General features: G+C 47.4%; 1 protein-coding gene across 1 annotated transcript in view; it reads right to left on the reverse strand.

Moving 5' to 3' along the window:
• LOC137522050 (uncharacterized) overlaps positions 1–13,563 on the reverse strand; it is a 44,117-nt gene extending 30,554 nt beyond the window's left edge. The window contains exons 1-2 of the mRNA XM_068242071.1: positions 12,134–13,563; positions 5,782–5,843 (exon numbers count right to left, since the gene is read on the reverse strand). Of these exons, the coding sequence (XP_068098172.1) occupies positions 5,782–5,843; positions 12,134–13,480 (1,409 nt within the window). The 5' untranslated portion in view covers positions 13,481–13,563. The remainder of the gene's footprint in view (positions 1–5,781; positions 5,844–12,133) is intronic.
• Positions 13,564–15,505: the final 1,942 nt, after the last annotated feature.

Below are 15,505 nucleotides of genomic sequence, written 5' to 3' on the forward strand. Positions count from 1 at the left end.
AGACGACACCCCAAGGTATTCCGTTAGGGGTATGGTGAGTTCATAGAAGATTTTATTTTTTGTCACAAGTTAGTGAAAAATGACACTTTGTGAAAAAAACAATAAAAATCCAATTTCCGCTAACTTTTGACAAAAAATAAAATCTTCTATGAACTCATCATACACCTAACAGAATACCTTGGGGTGTCTTCTTTCTAAAATGGGGTCACTTGTGGGGTTCCTATACTGCCCTGGCATTTTACGGGCCCAAAACTGTGAGTAGTCTGGAAACCAAATTTCTCAAAATGACTGTTCAGGGGTATAAGCATCTGCAAATTTTGATGACAGGTGGTCTATGAGGGGGCAAATTTTGTGGAAACGGTCATAAGCAGGGTGGCCTCTTAGATGACAGGATGTATTGGGCCTGATCTGATGGATAGGAGTGCTAGGGGGGTGACAGGAGGTGATTGATGGGTGTCTCAGGGGGCGGTTAGAGGGGAAAATAGATGCAATCAATGCACTGGGGAGGTGATCGGAAGGGGGTCTGAGGGGGATCTGAGGGTTTGGCCGAGTGATCAGGAGCCCACATGGGGCAAATTAGGGCCTGATCTGATGGGTAGGTGTGCTAGGGGGTGACAGGAGGTGATTTATGGGTGTCTCAAGGTGTGATTAGAGGGGGGAAATAGATGCAAGCAATGCACTAGCGAGGTGATCAGGGCTGGGGTCTGAGGGCGTTCTGAGGTGTGGGCGGGTGATTGGGTGCCCGCAAGGGGCAGATTAGGGTCTAATCTGATGGGTAACAGTGACAGGTGGTGATAGGGGGTGATTGATGGGTAATTAGTGGGTGTTTAGAGGAGAGAAGAGATGTAAACACTGCACTTGGGAGGTGATCTGATGTCGGATCTGCGGGCGATCTATTGGTGTGGGTGGGTGATCAGATTGCCCGCAAGGGGCAGGTTAGGGGCTGATTGATGGGTGGCAGTGACAGGGGGTAATTGATGGGTGGCAGTGACAGGGGGTGATTGATGGGTGATTGACAGGTGATCAGTGGGTTATTACAGGGAATAACAGATGTAAATATTGCACTGGCGAATTGATAAGGGGGGGGGGGTCTGAGGGCAATCTGAGCGTGTGGGCGGGTGATTGGGTGCCCGCAAGGGGCAGATTAGGGTCTAATCTGATGGGTAACAGTGACAGGTGGTGATAGGGGGTGATTGATGGGTAATTAGTGGGTGTTTAGAGGAGAGAATAGATGTAAACACTGCGCTTGGGAGGTGATCTGATGTCGGATCTGCGGGCGATCTATTGGTGTGGGTGGGTGATCAGATTGCCCGCAAGGGGCAGGTTAGGGGCTGATTGATGGGTGGCAGTGACAGGGGGTGATTGATGGGTGGCAGTGACAGGGGGTGATTGACAGGTGATCAGTGGGTTATTACAGGGAAGAACGGATGTAAATAATGCACTGGCGAATCGATAAGGGGGGTTTGAGGGCAATCTGAGCGTGTGGGCGGGCGATTGGGTGCCCGCAAGGGTCTAATCTGATGGGTAACAGTGACAGGTGGTGATAGGGGGTGATTGATGGGTGATTGATGGGTAATTAGTGGGTGTTTAGAGGAGAGAATAGATGTAAACGATGGATTTGGGAGGTGATCTGATGTCGGATCTGCGGGCGATCTATTGGTGTGGGTGGGTGATCAGATTGCCCGCAAGGGGCAGGTTAGGGGCTGATTGATGGGTGGCAGTGACAGGGGGTGATTGATGGGTGGCAGTGACAGGGGGTGATTGACAGGTGATCAGTGGGTTATTACAGGGAAGAACGGATGTAAATAATGCACTGGCGAATGGATAAGTGGGGGGGTTGAGGGCAATCTGAGCGTGTGGGCGGGCGATTGGGTGCCCGCAAGGGTCTAATCTGATGGGTAACAGTGACAGGTGGTGATAGGGGGTGATTGATGGGTGATTGATGGGTAATTAGTGGGTGTTTAGAGGAGAGAATAGATGTAAACGATGGATTTGGGAGGTGATCTGATGTCGGATCTGCGGGCGATCTATTGGTGTGGGTGGGTGATCAGATTGCCCGCAAGGGGCAGGTTAGGGGCTGATTGATGGGTGGCAGTGACAGGGGGTGATTGATGGGTGATTGACGGGTGATTGATGGGTGATTGACGGGTGATTGACAGGTGATCAGGGGGGATAGATGCATACAGTACACAGGGGGGGAGGGTCTGGGGGGGTCTGGGGAGAATCTGAGGGGTGGGGGGGTGATCAGGAGGGAGCAGGGGGCAGTTTAGGGACTAAAAAAAAAAATAGCGTTGACAGATAGTGACAGGGAGTGATTGATGGGTGATTAGGGGGGTGATTGTGTGCAAATGGTGGTCTGGGGGGTGGGCAGGGGGGGGTCTGAGGGGTACTGTGGGCGATCAGGCGGCAGGGGGGGGCAGATCAGTGTGTTTGGGTGCAGACTAGGGTGGCTGCAGCCTGCCCTGGTGGTCCCTCGGACACTGGGACCACCAGGGCAGGAGGCAGCCTGTATAATACACTTTGTAAACATTACAAAGCGTATTATACGCTTCCTATCCGGGGATCGTCGGGTTAACAACCCGCCGGCGCTTCCGATTGGCCGGCGGGTTGACGTCGCGGGTGGGCGGAGCCTATTGCCGGTGGATGCGCGCGCATCCCAGCGCGCGATCCCCGGCCAGAGAGTGCCCCAGGACCTGACGCCAATCTGCGTTACGTGGTCCTGGGGCTGCCACTTTGCCGCCGCCAATATGAAGTAGGCGGTCGGCAAGTGGTTAATAAATGAAAACAGCGGTTACATTTACACAGGAATCGGCTACTTTTCACATGTCATTCGATTGACTCTGAATCGATTTTTGCATTCAGAGCATGGAGACACAACATCGGTCAAATCGAATGTGAAGGTGAATCGCATAGGATATAGTTTGTAGTGTGTGGGTTACTAGTCGATCGAATTTCGATCAACCATACTGAATTTGATTCCTTATTAAAGTCGATCGCTTTGTCAATTGAATCAGAATCGCTAGATGTATGGCTACCTTAATCCCTACCATGCGTACATTTCAATTCGGCGCCGGTAGACTTGGGCGCAGGATACAGCCGGTATATGGCTGATCCTGCTGCTGCACAAGTCCCGGCCGCAATAATTATTATTCCCCCTCCAGGCCGCCATGGATAGTGGGGGAATGATATAATTCGGCTTCCAGCGATAGCTGGAGGCCGAATTATTGTGTTTTGTGTTTTTTAAGCAACTTCAGCTCCGCCTTCTGACGGCACCGACGTTACTCACTGAGCGCCGCCATAGACTGATTCCCATTACAGTCTATGGCGGTGCTGGCTGCTCCCAAATCTAGCAGCACTGAAAAGCACTGCTCCACCTACCATAGCCATTTGTCTAGTTTAGAGTGGTGAAGGTAAGTTGCCAATCAAAATTGAAGGTTTGTAGTAGGCTTTCACATGTAGATGCATGCTTGGCTGCTTGACTATATAAACCTGTGACCAGCACCATTTTAGGGGCAGGTGGGTTCCCATCTGGGGCGCAGCGGCAGAGGGCGACAAATGCGGGCAGATGCTGAGAGTGATTACTGTGATCTACATGCTGAAAATCTTATTCCTCCTTCCGTGTGTTGCATTAGTAATTAGTAACAGTGCTCCATGTGATGACTTGCTCTCATGCACTGTTACTAATGATACAGGCAATGGAGGAAGAAAATATGCAGCGTGTGGATCCTGGAGTGTAGGTTACTTCTGGGGCAGGTGAGGGAAGTAGAGATGGACCTCACTGGATACTTATACTGTGGGTGTGGGGGTGGGGTGGGAGGATCTCTGGCTACTTATACTGTGGGTGGAGAGGGGGAGGATCTCTGGCTACTTATACTGTGGGTGGGGAACGGGAGGATCTCTGGTTACTTATACTGTGGGTGGAGAGGGGGAGGATCTCTGGCTACTTATACTGTGGGTGGAGAGGGGGAGGATCTCTGGCTACTTATACTGTGGGTGGGGAGAGGGAGGATCTCTGGCTACTTATACTGTGGGTGGGGAGGATCTCTGGCTGCTTATACTGTGGGTGGGGAGGGGAACGATCTCTGGCTACTTATACTTATGGGTATACGGGGGGGGGGGTATCTCTGGCTACCTATACTGTGGGTGGGGAGGGGGAGGATCTCTGGCTACTTATACTTGTGGGTATAGAGGGGGGGGGGGTATCTCTGGCTACTTATACTGTGGGTGTGGAGGGGGAGGATCTCTGGCTTCTTATACTGTGGGTGGGTGGGGGATCTCTGGCTACTTATACTGTGGGTGGAGAGGGGGAGGATCTCTGGCTACTTATACTGTGGGTGGGGAGAGGGAGGATCTCTGGCTACTTATACTGTGGGTGGGGAGGATCTCTGGCTGCTTATACTGTGGGTGGGGAGGGGAACGATCTCTGGCTACTTATACTTATGGGTATACGGGGGGGGGGGTATCTCTGGCTACCTATACTGTGGGTGGGGAGGGGGAGGATCTCTGGCTACTTATACTTGTGGGTATAGAGGGGGGGGGGTATCTCTGGCTACTTATACTGTGGGTGGGGAGGGGGAGGATCTCTGGCTTCTTATACTGTGGGTGGGTGGGGGATCTCTGGCTACTTATACTGTGGGTGGGGAGGGGGAGGATCTCTGGCTGCTTATACTGTGGGTGGGGAGGGGAACGATCTCTGGCTACTTATACTTATGGGTATACGGGGGGGGGGGGTATCTCTGGCTACCTATACTGTGGGTGGGGAGGGGGAGGATCTCTGGCTACTTATACTTGTGGGTATAGAGGGGGGGGGGTATCTCTGGCTACTTATACTGTGGGTGGGGAGGGGGAGGATCTCTGGCTTCTTATACTGTGGGTGGGTGGGGGATCTCTGGCTACTTATACTGTGGGTGGGGAGGGGGAGGATCTCTGGCTACTTATACTGTGGGTGGAGAGGGGGAGGATCTCTGGCTACTTGTACTGTGGGTGGAGAGGGGGAGGATCTCTGGCTACTTGTACTGTGGGTGGAGAGGGGGAGGATCTCTGGCTACTTATACTGTGGGTGGAGAGGGGGAGGATCTCTGGCTACTTATACTGTGGGTGGGGAGGGGGAGGATCTCTGGCTACTTATACTGTGGGTGGAGAGGGGGAGGATCTCTGGCTACTTATACTGTGGGTGGAGAGGGGGAGGATCTCTGGCTACTTGTACTGTGGGTGGAGAGGGGGAGGATCTCTGGCTACTTGTACTGTGGGTGGAGAGGGGGAGGATCTCTGGCTACTTATACTGTGGGTGGAGAGGGGGAGGATCTCTGGCTACTTATACTGTGGGTGGGGAGGGGGAGGATCTCTGGCTACTTATACTGTGGGTGGAGAGGGGGAGGATCTCTGGCTACTTGTACTGTGGGTGGGGAGGGGAGGATCTCTGGCTACTTATACTGTGGGTGGAGAGGGGGAGGATCTCTGGCTACTTGTACTGTGGGTGGGGAGGATCTCTGGCTACCTAGCTGGCTGCATCTGGCTATTTAATAATGGGGGCTCCTCTGGATATTTATACTGGGGGAAGGGGGCTGCATCTTGCTACCTAATAGTGGGGGCTCCTCTGATTGCAGCAGGTTACTTGAGTGTATGGGGGCTTACCGTGTTCCAGGTTGTGAACATTTACCTGTTTTTTGTCCTCTAAACCCAGCTGCATCTTACTGTGCAAAAAATATGGTAGCTTTCACATTTTTGTTGTTTAGTTAGTGACAGTGGTAAAGTAGACAAAAATATCATTATCCAACTTACATCAATGTCTCAATGTCAACGCTTATACATGCAGGTAGACTTATTCGTAACAGATCCAGCACCTGCAAAAACACATAAATTATTCATTTCTGACCCTACAAGCTTTCATTAAAAAGTCAGATTATACTTAATGCTTTGATGAGTCAGTCCACTAAAAAAATGAAGCATCAGTTTAACGCGGACCTGAACTCAGAACGTCCTCTCTGCTCTGAAAGATACGCAACAGCATCATCCCCTTTCAACAAAAACATTGCTTTGTTACAGATGATACAAATCTTAAAATAAATCTGCACTGTTTCTACTTCCTGATACACGGAACTTGCAAGGACTGGGACCTCCCATTGTTTCTAATTTTGCTGTAATTTATCATACCAATTTTAGTGATATCTCAAACCATATTAACAATGTATGTATTTGTACTTGTATTGCTGGATGTCCTGCCACAGTGTCTTGAACTTCTGCCCAATATTTCTTTTGCACTATGGACAGCACTACTGAATATGTTGGTGCTATATAAATAAGTAAAAAATAATAATTCCCCCCCTTCTTCTTCTGCCTTCAGCTGAGAGTGGAGTTTGTGAACAAGTGTCCGAGGAGATCATATGAATTTCCATAATGCTGGATCTTTAAACCACAGCGACCCCTGAGCACATTTTTCCCTCCTTACCCCTCTTGCTGGAAGCCTCTGCTGTTCCAGCGTAATAAAAGCCATTGCCCCTCCTGCTCTCCTCATAGCAACAGATGGTTACATTGAAAGAAATGGTTACATTGAAATGATGGCAGCAGGGCTGGATTTACCATAAGGCACTGTAGGCATGTGCCTACGGGCGCCTGATGAAGAAAAGGCAGTTCACTCCTCTCTCTGAGTGCCTCCCTCCTTCCCTATGCAGAGTTCGGATGAGTGTAAATGAGAGGTTACTCACCCTGCTCTCTGCATTCCACTGACAAGATCTCCATTCAGTCAGGGACACCTCTAGCTTCTTAATACTGCAGTGCTTCTAACTGCCTAATACTTGGGGGCACCTCTAGCTACTTAATATTCAGGGTACTTCTGGCTACCTAATACTAAGGGGCATCTGTAGCTAACTATGACGGACTAGAGAAGTAAGGGAAAAGTGACAGCTAGGACGGTTTGGTAGGGGTTTGTCAGTTCATAGAAGTCTAAGGTGCCAGAACATCTGTGCCTATAGGCTCCTGTGAGGTAAACCCAGGCCTGGATGGCAAAGGATGAATTCAACACTTCCATTCTGGTCATCACTAATGTGAACACAAAGTAGTTCCGACTGTGTCCTTATTATTGGTTCAGTTTTGCACAAAAGCTTGATCAGTGTTTGTCTGGTCTTTTGCATATTCAGCTGTTGTCATATGTGAATGCCTATTTACTAAGGAGTAGTGTACATTAACTTCACCCAACCAATTTTTGAGGATTGTCTATAGCCTAGTTTCTCAACATGCGGTACGCGTACCCCAGGGGGTACTTCTGATGGTTCCAGGGGGTACTCAGGCTTGATATACTTGACCAAGAGTAACAAATTTTGAGTTTTAGTAAATTATAAATCCTATATAAACACCAAATTAGTATTTTTTTCTAATTAAAAGCAACAGTAAGGGCCTGTTCAGACTATCTGCGTATGAAGAATGCGTTTAAAATCAAAGAAACGCAAGTTGAAAAACGCATGCGTTTTTCTTGCGTTCTAATGCGTATTCTATTGCGTTTTGCACACACACGTGACCCAGGGGAAAAAAAAGAATTATGGGAACCGCAGAGGAAAACGGATGCTAAAAACGCAATAGTACGCGTTTTTGATACGCGTCCATAGACTTTCATTGCGTCCGTTTCTATGCGTGACGCACAGAACTGCGTGCAGCAATGCGGATAAGAAACGTATGCGTCTTATACGCATACATGTGAACTAGCCCATTCAAAAGCATTAGGAGCCGTTTCTATGCGTTTTTGGTATCCGGACACATTCCCTGAAAACGTCTAGGAACGCGCATAGTCTGAACAGGCCCTAAATGCTTGGAAATTGTTTACAACCAGTTATCATGTACTACGATTAAATATGTATTTGTTAAGGGGTACTTGTGATAATATTTACTAGGGATGGGACGAATCCACAATTTTTTCGAATCCGAATCCGAAAAGGTTCTCGAATATCTCGAACCTTTCGAATCCCGAATCTAACGAATCCTGCACATAAGAATTGTGCGATCCGTGGTATAGTTGCCCGCAGTATAGGTAGCGAGGTAAAGGTGCCTTCAGTATAGCTAGCTAGGTATGGGTGCCTTCAATATTGGTAGCTTTCAGTATAGGTAGCAAGGTATAGGGGCCTGCAGTATAGGTAGCAAGGTATATGGGCCTTCAGTATAGGTAGCAGGGTATATGGGCCTTCAGTATAGGTAGCAGGGTATATGGGCCTTCAGTATAGGTAGCAGGGTATATAGGCCTTCAGTATAGGTAGCAGGGTATATGGGCCTTCAGTATAGGTAGCAGGGTATATGGGCCTTCAGTATAGGTAGCAGGGTATATGGGCCTTCAGTATAGGTAGCAGGGTATATGGGCCTTCAGTATAGGTAGCAGGGTATATGGGCCTTCAGTATAGGTAGCAGGGTATATAGGCCTTCAGTATAGGTAGCAGGGTATATAGGCCTTCAGTATAGGTAGCAGGGTATATGGGCCTTCAGTATAGGTAGCAAGGTATATAGGCCTTCAGTATAGGTAGCAGGGTATATGGGCCTTCAGTATAGGTAGCAGGGTATATGGGCCTTCAGTATAGGTAACAGGGTATATAGAGGCCTTAATTATAGGTAGGTATGTAGGTAGGTAGGTATAGGGGCCTTTAGGTAGGTAGGTAGGTAGGTACGTATAGGGGGCCTTTAGGTAGGTATAGGGGGCCTTTAGGTAGGTAGGTATAGTGGCCAGTAGGTAGGTAGGTATAGTGTCCTGTAGGTAGGTAGGTAGGTAGTTAAAGGGACCTTCAGTATAGGTAGCAGGGTATAGGGCCTTAAGTATAGGTAGGTATGTAGGTAGGTAGGTATAGTGGCCTGTAGGTAGGTAGGTATAGTGGCCAGTAGGTAGGTAGGTATAGTGTCCTGTAGGTAGGTAGGTAGTTAAAGGGACCTTCAGTATAGGTAGCAGGGTATAGGGCCTTAAGTATAGGTAGGTATGTAGGTAGGTAGGTAGGTATAGGGGCCTTTAGGTAGGTAGGTATAGGGGCCTTTAGGTAGGTAGGCACGTATAGGGGGCCTTTAGGTAGGTATAGGGGCCTTTAGGTAGGTAGGTAGGTAGGTAGGTATAGAGGCCTGTAGGTAGGTATAGGGGCCTTTAGGTAGGTAGGTAGGTATAGGGGCCTTTAGGTAGGTAGGTACGTAAAGGGGGCCTTTAGGTAGGTAGGTACGTATAGGGGGCCTTTAGGTAGGTATAGTGGCCTGTAGGTAGGTAGGTATAGTGGCCGGTAGGTAGGTATAGTGTCCTGTAGGTAGGTAGGTAGGTAGGTAGTTAAAGGGACCTTCAGTATAGGTAGCAGGGTATAGGGCCTTAAGTATAGGTAGATATGTAGGTAGGTAGGTATAGGGGCCTTTAGGTAGGTAGGTAGGTAGGTATAGGGGCCTTTAGGTAGGTATAGGGGCTTTTAGGTAGGTAGGTAGGTAGGTACATATAGGGGGCCTTTAGGTAGGTATAGGGGGCCTTTAGGTAGGTAGGTATAGTGGCCATCAGGTAGGTAGGTATAGTGTCCTGTAGGTAGGTAGGTAGGTAGTTAAAGGGACCTTCAGTATAGGTAGCAGGGTATAGGGCCTTAAGTATAGGTAGGTATGTAGGTAGGTAGGTATAGTGGCCTGTAGGTAGGTAGGCATAGTGGCCAGTAGGTAGGTAGGTATAGTGTCCTGTAGGTAGGTAGGTAGTTAAAGGGACCATCAGTATAGGTAGCAGGGTATAGGGCCTTAAGTATAGGTAGGTATGTAGGTAGGTAGGTAGGTATAGGGGCCTGTAGGTAGGTAGGGATAGTGGTAGGTAGGTACGTATCCTTTAGGTAGGTATAGGGGCCTGTAGGTAGGTAGGTATAGTGGCGGGTAGGTAGGTAGGTACGTATAGGGGGCCTTTAGGTAGGTATAGAGGGAGGTATAGAGGTAGGTAGGTAGGTAGGTAGGTGTAGGTGTCGCTCCCCCTCCCCCCCGTGCCTCCTCCGCTCACCCCCACGGCCTCCTCCGTCCCCCGTGCCTGCATAAGTATCAACTCACCTGTCCAGTGGTGCGCAGAGCGGCAGACCTCCTCGTTACTTCTCGGTTCCCTCTAGTGGCCGGACCGGCTTTTACTGATGACGTCATTGTAAAAGCCATCACTAGAGGGAACCAGGAAGTGAGCGAGAGGTCTGCCGCTCTGCGCTCCACTGGACAGGTGAGTTGATACAATGTATGCGGGCGGGCGGAGGAGGCGCGGGGCGGGCGGAGGAGACGCGGGGGGGGGGGGGCTCAGAGGAGGACGAGGACGAGTGCGAGCGGCGGATGCGCGGCAATGCAGCGTCGGGATTCGGCGGATTCGCAAAGTGGAAAATGGCGTCGGGATTCGAATCCACGAATCTCGAATATTTCCCAGTATTCGAGGGATTCGTGGATTCGCCGGATTCGTCGTCCCATCCCTAATATTTACTATGCCAGGGGGTACTTGGTGAGTACAGGGTTTTATAAGGGGTACATACCAATAAAATGTTGAGAAACACTGGTCTATAGTGTCCTGTGATTTCTATCCTAGAAAAGCCTTATCAAATCAGTTCCACTAATTGCCTCCCAAACTCCTTCATCACTCTCAGCATGCATTGATGAAGGGATATGGAGTGGCTGGGATACTTGCTTACACATGCTGGCAGAAGACATTTATGATCTGTTACCTGAGGGTTTCTACTCATTTCATAGGAAGGATGCCCTACTTAGAAAATTCTGAGTATGTAATCTTCGGGGTTGATTCATAAAGCTTTTCTCACAAATCATTTCTCTTTATCTATTACTTACCTTATCTATAAAATAACTTCACCTCTTTCCATGTTAAAAACATCAAAACAGGATGTTTATGATTAACTTAGTTTCGGTATAACTTTTCCAGCTTTATTTTTATACATAAACTAAAAAAACAGATAAAAACAGTTATTTAATGACAAATGCTGAAAAGATTTGTGAATCAACCCATTTGAAATGACTTAAAGTGGATCCGAGATGAAAAACTAACTATAACACGTAACTTGTCTATATATCTTATCTAAAGTTTAGATCGTTTACACAGCAAATATAGCTGCAAACAGCTTTAATAGAAAATGATTATTTCTTCCTGTGATACGACAGCAGCCATGTTGTTTGTAAACATTACACACAGGCAGGCTTATATGTATCTTGTATTTCAAAGTTTTATTGAAATTTTTTGACAAACAAACAGTGCATAAAAGAAAAAACATCATGGCAAGAACAAGGGAAACGCCTGATGCAGATAAGCTCATCATACAAACATTGCATAGTAGGAGGGGGGGATGTGGGGTCATCCGTGATACTCCTAGTAATTATTGACCAACTTGCTTGTAGAAAACGAGGTATCACTGCCTGGAGGTTATACTGAGCCCTCAGGGGATTTAGTCCAGCTACCTGGGGCTTGCTGAAGGAAATGTAGGGGCATGGGGAGACCCAAGTCAATATTGGGTCTTTCTAATTTCGGTCCTGGGAGCCTGCCGTCTAGTGATAGGCAAGCAAGACAGGAAGGATTATAGCCAGTAGCATCATTACAGGGGTGGTTAAGATATGGGGAGGGGGGAAAGAAAAAGAAAAAAAAAAGGAAAGAGAAAGGGGGGAAAGATAAGTGAGAAGGAAGAGGAGGTAAGAGCAGAAGGAAGAAGAAGAAGAGGAGGGGTCCACCCTACAGCCTAGAGATAAGAGATGCCTCTAGATTTGGATGTTCCAAGCGAATCCAAGGATCCCAAGGCAGGCTTATATGTATCTTGATCACTAAGCCTGTGAAAAAACCTAATCCCCCCTCATCCCTCCTCCCCTCTGCCTCTGAAATCAATGGCTAGTAACACCTCCTCCTCCTCCTGCCCAGACTGAGCTCCCATGAGCCCTTGCTACTGCCAAGGCTCTCTGAAAAGCTGTGGGCGTGGTTTATTTAGTTTATAGGGAATTAGAGTATTAAAACAAAAACAAACAAGTATTTGGCTTGAGGAATGCCCCATAAACAATAGGAAAGGAACACAATTATGCAATGAGTAAAAGTTCATCTCGGATCCACTTTAAGTAGACCTTACAGTGTATTTTGGTTATTGCCTCCTAATGTATAAAATTATTTAGTTTCACAAAGTTTTAAATTTGTACTTACTAGAGTATTAATCCTTTTCCTGAAGTTTATGAAAATGTCTGAATTCCTATTGGAGTAACCATCTTCGTATTTCATTTCCATTGTAATTATGAAGTAGAAGGAAAAAGTTCTTGTTCCTGGATTACTTTTTGTGGTTTGGGGTGCTGCTGCTGCTGTAGTCGTGGCTGCTACAGATGTAGTTGGTGCTTCTGTGGTTGTGACTAGTCCAGTTGTGGATGGGGCTGCTGTAGCTGTCACTGGAACAGTTGTGTTTAATGCTTCCGTAGTTGTGACTGCTGCAGTAGTAGTAGCTGGTGCTACTGTAGTTGTCACTGCTGCAGTTGTAGTTGGTGCTGCTGTGGTTGTCACTGCTGAAGTTGTAGTTGATGCTGTGGTAGCTGTGGCTGCTACAGTTGTTGATGGTAATGATGTAGTTGTGACTGCTGTGGTTGGTAGTGCGGTAGTTGTGATTTCTGCCATTGCAGTTGGTACTGCTGTAGTTGTGGCTGCTGCAGTTGTAGTTGGAGCTGCTGTGGTTGTGACTACACCTGTTGTAGTTTGTATTACTGTGGTTGTGACTGCTGTAGTTGGTACTGCTGTAGTTTTTGTGGCTGCAGTTGTCATTAGTGCAGCTGTAGTTGTGGCTGCTCCAGTTGTTGTTGGTGCTGCTGTAGTTGAGGCTGCTGCATTTGTAGTTGGTGCTGTTGTAGATGTGGCTGCTGCAGTTGTAGTTGGTGCTGCTGTAGTTGAGGCTGCTGCTGTTGTGGTTGGTGCTGCTAAATTTGTGGATAGTTGTACTGTAGTTGATGCTACTGCTGGTGCGGTTGGTGCTGCAGTGGTTGCACTTGGTGGTGCTGAAGTTGAGGCTGCTGAAGTTGGGATTGGTGCTGCTGAAGTCGTGGATAGTGCTGCTGTAGTTGAGACTGCTGCAGTTGTGGATAGTGCTGCTGTAGTTGAGACTGCTGCAGTTGTAGTTGGTGCTGCTGTAGTAGTAGCTGCTGCAGTTGTAGTTGGTGCTGCTGAAGTTGTGGGTAGTGCTGCTGTAGTTGAGAATAGTGCAGTTGTAGTTGGTGCTGCTGTAGTTGTGGCTGCTGCAGTTGAAGTTGGTGCTGCTGTGGTTTTCACTGCTGAAGTTGTAGTTGATGCTGCTGTAGTTGTGGCTGCTACACGTGTGGATGGTAATGATGTAGTGTTGATTGCTGTGGTAGGTAGTGCTGTAGTTGTGATTTCTGCCATTTTAGTTGGCACTGCTGTGGTTATGGCTGCTGCAGTTGCAGTTGGAGCTGCTGTGGTTGTGACTACACCAGTTGTAATTTGTATTGCTGTGGTTGTGACTTCTGCAGTTGTAGTTGGTGCTGCTGTAGTCATAGTGTCTGCATTTGTAGTTGGTGCTGTTGTGGCTCCAACAGTTGTATTCGGTGCTGCTGTAGCTGAGGTTCCTGCTGTTGTGGGTGGTGCTGTTGCAGTTGGGGCTGCGGAAGTTGTGGCTAGTGCTGCTGTAGTTGAGACTGCTGCAGTTGTAGTTGGTGCTGTTGTAGTTGTGGCTGCTGCAGTTGTAGTTGGTGCTGCTGTAGTCGAGGTTGCTGCTGTTGTAGTTGTGGCTGCAGTGGTAGTAGTTGTGTGCTGTTGTAGTTGTGGCTGCTTCAGTTGTAATTGGTGCTGCTGTAGTTGATGCTGCTGCTGTTGTGATTGGTGCTACTGTAGTTGTGACTGCAGCAATTGTAATTGGTGCTGTTGTAGTCGAGGCTGCTTCTGTTGTAGTTGTTGATGCTGTAGTTGTTGCTGCTGCTGTTGTTGAGGTTTCTGCAGTTTTAGTAGGTTCTGTTGTCGTTTTGGGTGCTGCAGTTGTAGATGCTGCTGTTGTAGTTGAGGCTGCTGCTGTTGTATTTGGCCCTGCTGAAGTTGAGGCTGCTGCAGTTTTAGTTTATGCTTTTGTTGTTGTGGTTGGTGCTGCTGTAGTTGGTCCTGCTGAAGTTGTGGATAGAGCTGCTGTAGTTGAGGCTGCTGCAGTTGTAGTTGGTGCTGCTGTAGTTGTTGCTGCTTCAGTTGTTGTTGGTGCTGCTGCTGCTGTTGCAGTGCTGGGTGCATTGGTTGTAGTTGGTGCTGCTGAAGTTGAGGTTGCCGCTGTTGTTGATGATGCTGACGTTGAGGCTGCTGCAGTTGTAGTTGATGCTGCTGTTGCTGTGATTGGTGCTGTTGTAGTTGGTGCTGCTGATGTTGTGGATAGTGCTGCTGTAGTTGATACTGCTGCAGTTGTAGTTGGTGCTGGTATAGTTGTGGTTGCTGCTGTTGTAGTTGTGGCTGCAGTGGTTGTAGTTGGTGCTCCTGAAGGTGTGGCTGCCACTGTTGTTGATGATAATGTAGTTGTTTCTCCTGTAGTTGTGACTACTGCATTTGACGTTAACACTGCTGTCGTTGTGGCTTCTTCAGTTGTGGTTGTGGTTGCTGCTGCAGTAGTAGTAGAGGCTGCTGTAGTTGTGGATGGTGCTATTGTAGTGGTCATTGCTGTGACTGATAATGTTTTACTTGTGACTACTTCATTTGTAGCTTGTGCTGTTGTGGTTGTGTTTCCTGCAGTTAATAAAAGGCAACAAATACAAAATAATTAATTATGTCTTAGAAGTCTAGTTAAGCCAAAGCAGCTCAGTCACTGCTAGGGTTTCCCCTTCTGAAACCGTACACTGAAAAGCAGGTCTTACTTTCTAAATACAACCTGTTTATTTTATAATGTGATTATATAAAATAGCAGCGCAGAAGATGCCATTCGTGTATAGCTTGCAGTGGTCTTGGTTCCATTGACTTGTATTAGGATGTGTGTGGATCCCAAGACTAACTGCAGTGCAGTCAGAAACCCCCACTCTGCATTGTCACATTTTCTAAGATACAAGAGTGATATTTGAAGGTAAGACATGCTTTAATATGTACAGTTTCTGCAAGGAAATTCCTGTAACAATTTCCTGCCATGGTTTTGATAAGCCTAAGGGCCTTTTACACTTAAAGAGACACTGAAGCGAAAAAAAATATATGATATAATGAATTACATTGCATCATTCTTTAATATTTGCAGTTTACACACTATTCAGAATGCTAAATGATTTTACAGAGCAGGCCAGTGAATTATTGACCTGTCCTCTGAGGAAGGAAAAACAATACAAAGGGCTTGATTCAGAAAAGGTTGCTAAGTGTTAGCATGCCAGTGAAAAGCCACTTTGCATGTGCTAACATGCTTTGCACGTGCTAAGTAGTTAGCACATGCAAACTACTTAGCACCGTAGTTAGCACATGTAAACTACTTAGCACCGTAGTTAGCACATGTAAACTACTTAGCACCCTAGTTTTTTTTTTTTAAATCAGTGTTTATTCAACAAAGAAAAGGGACATATGTCAGAATAT

This window comes from Hyperolius riggenbachi, chromosome 6, assembly GCF_040937935.1.
Source record: "Hyperolius riggenbachi isolate aHypRig1 chromosome 6, aHypRig1.pri, whole genome shotgun sequence".
NCBI lineage: Eukaryota > Metazoa > Chordata > Amphibia > Anura > Hyperoliidae > Hyperolius > Hyperolius riggenbachi.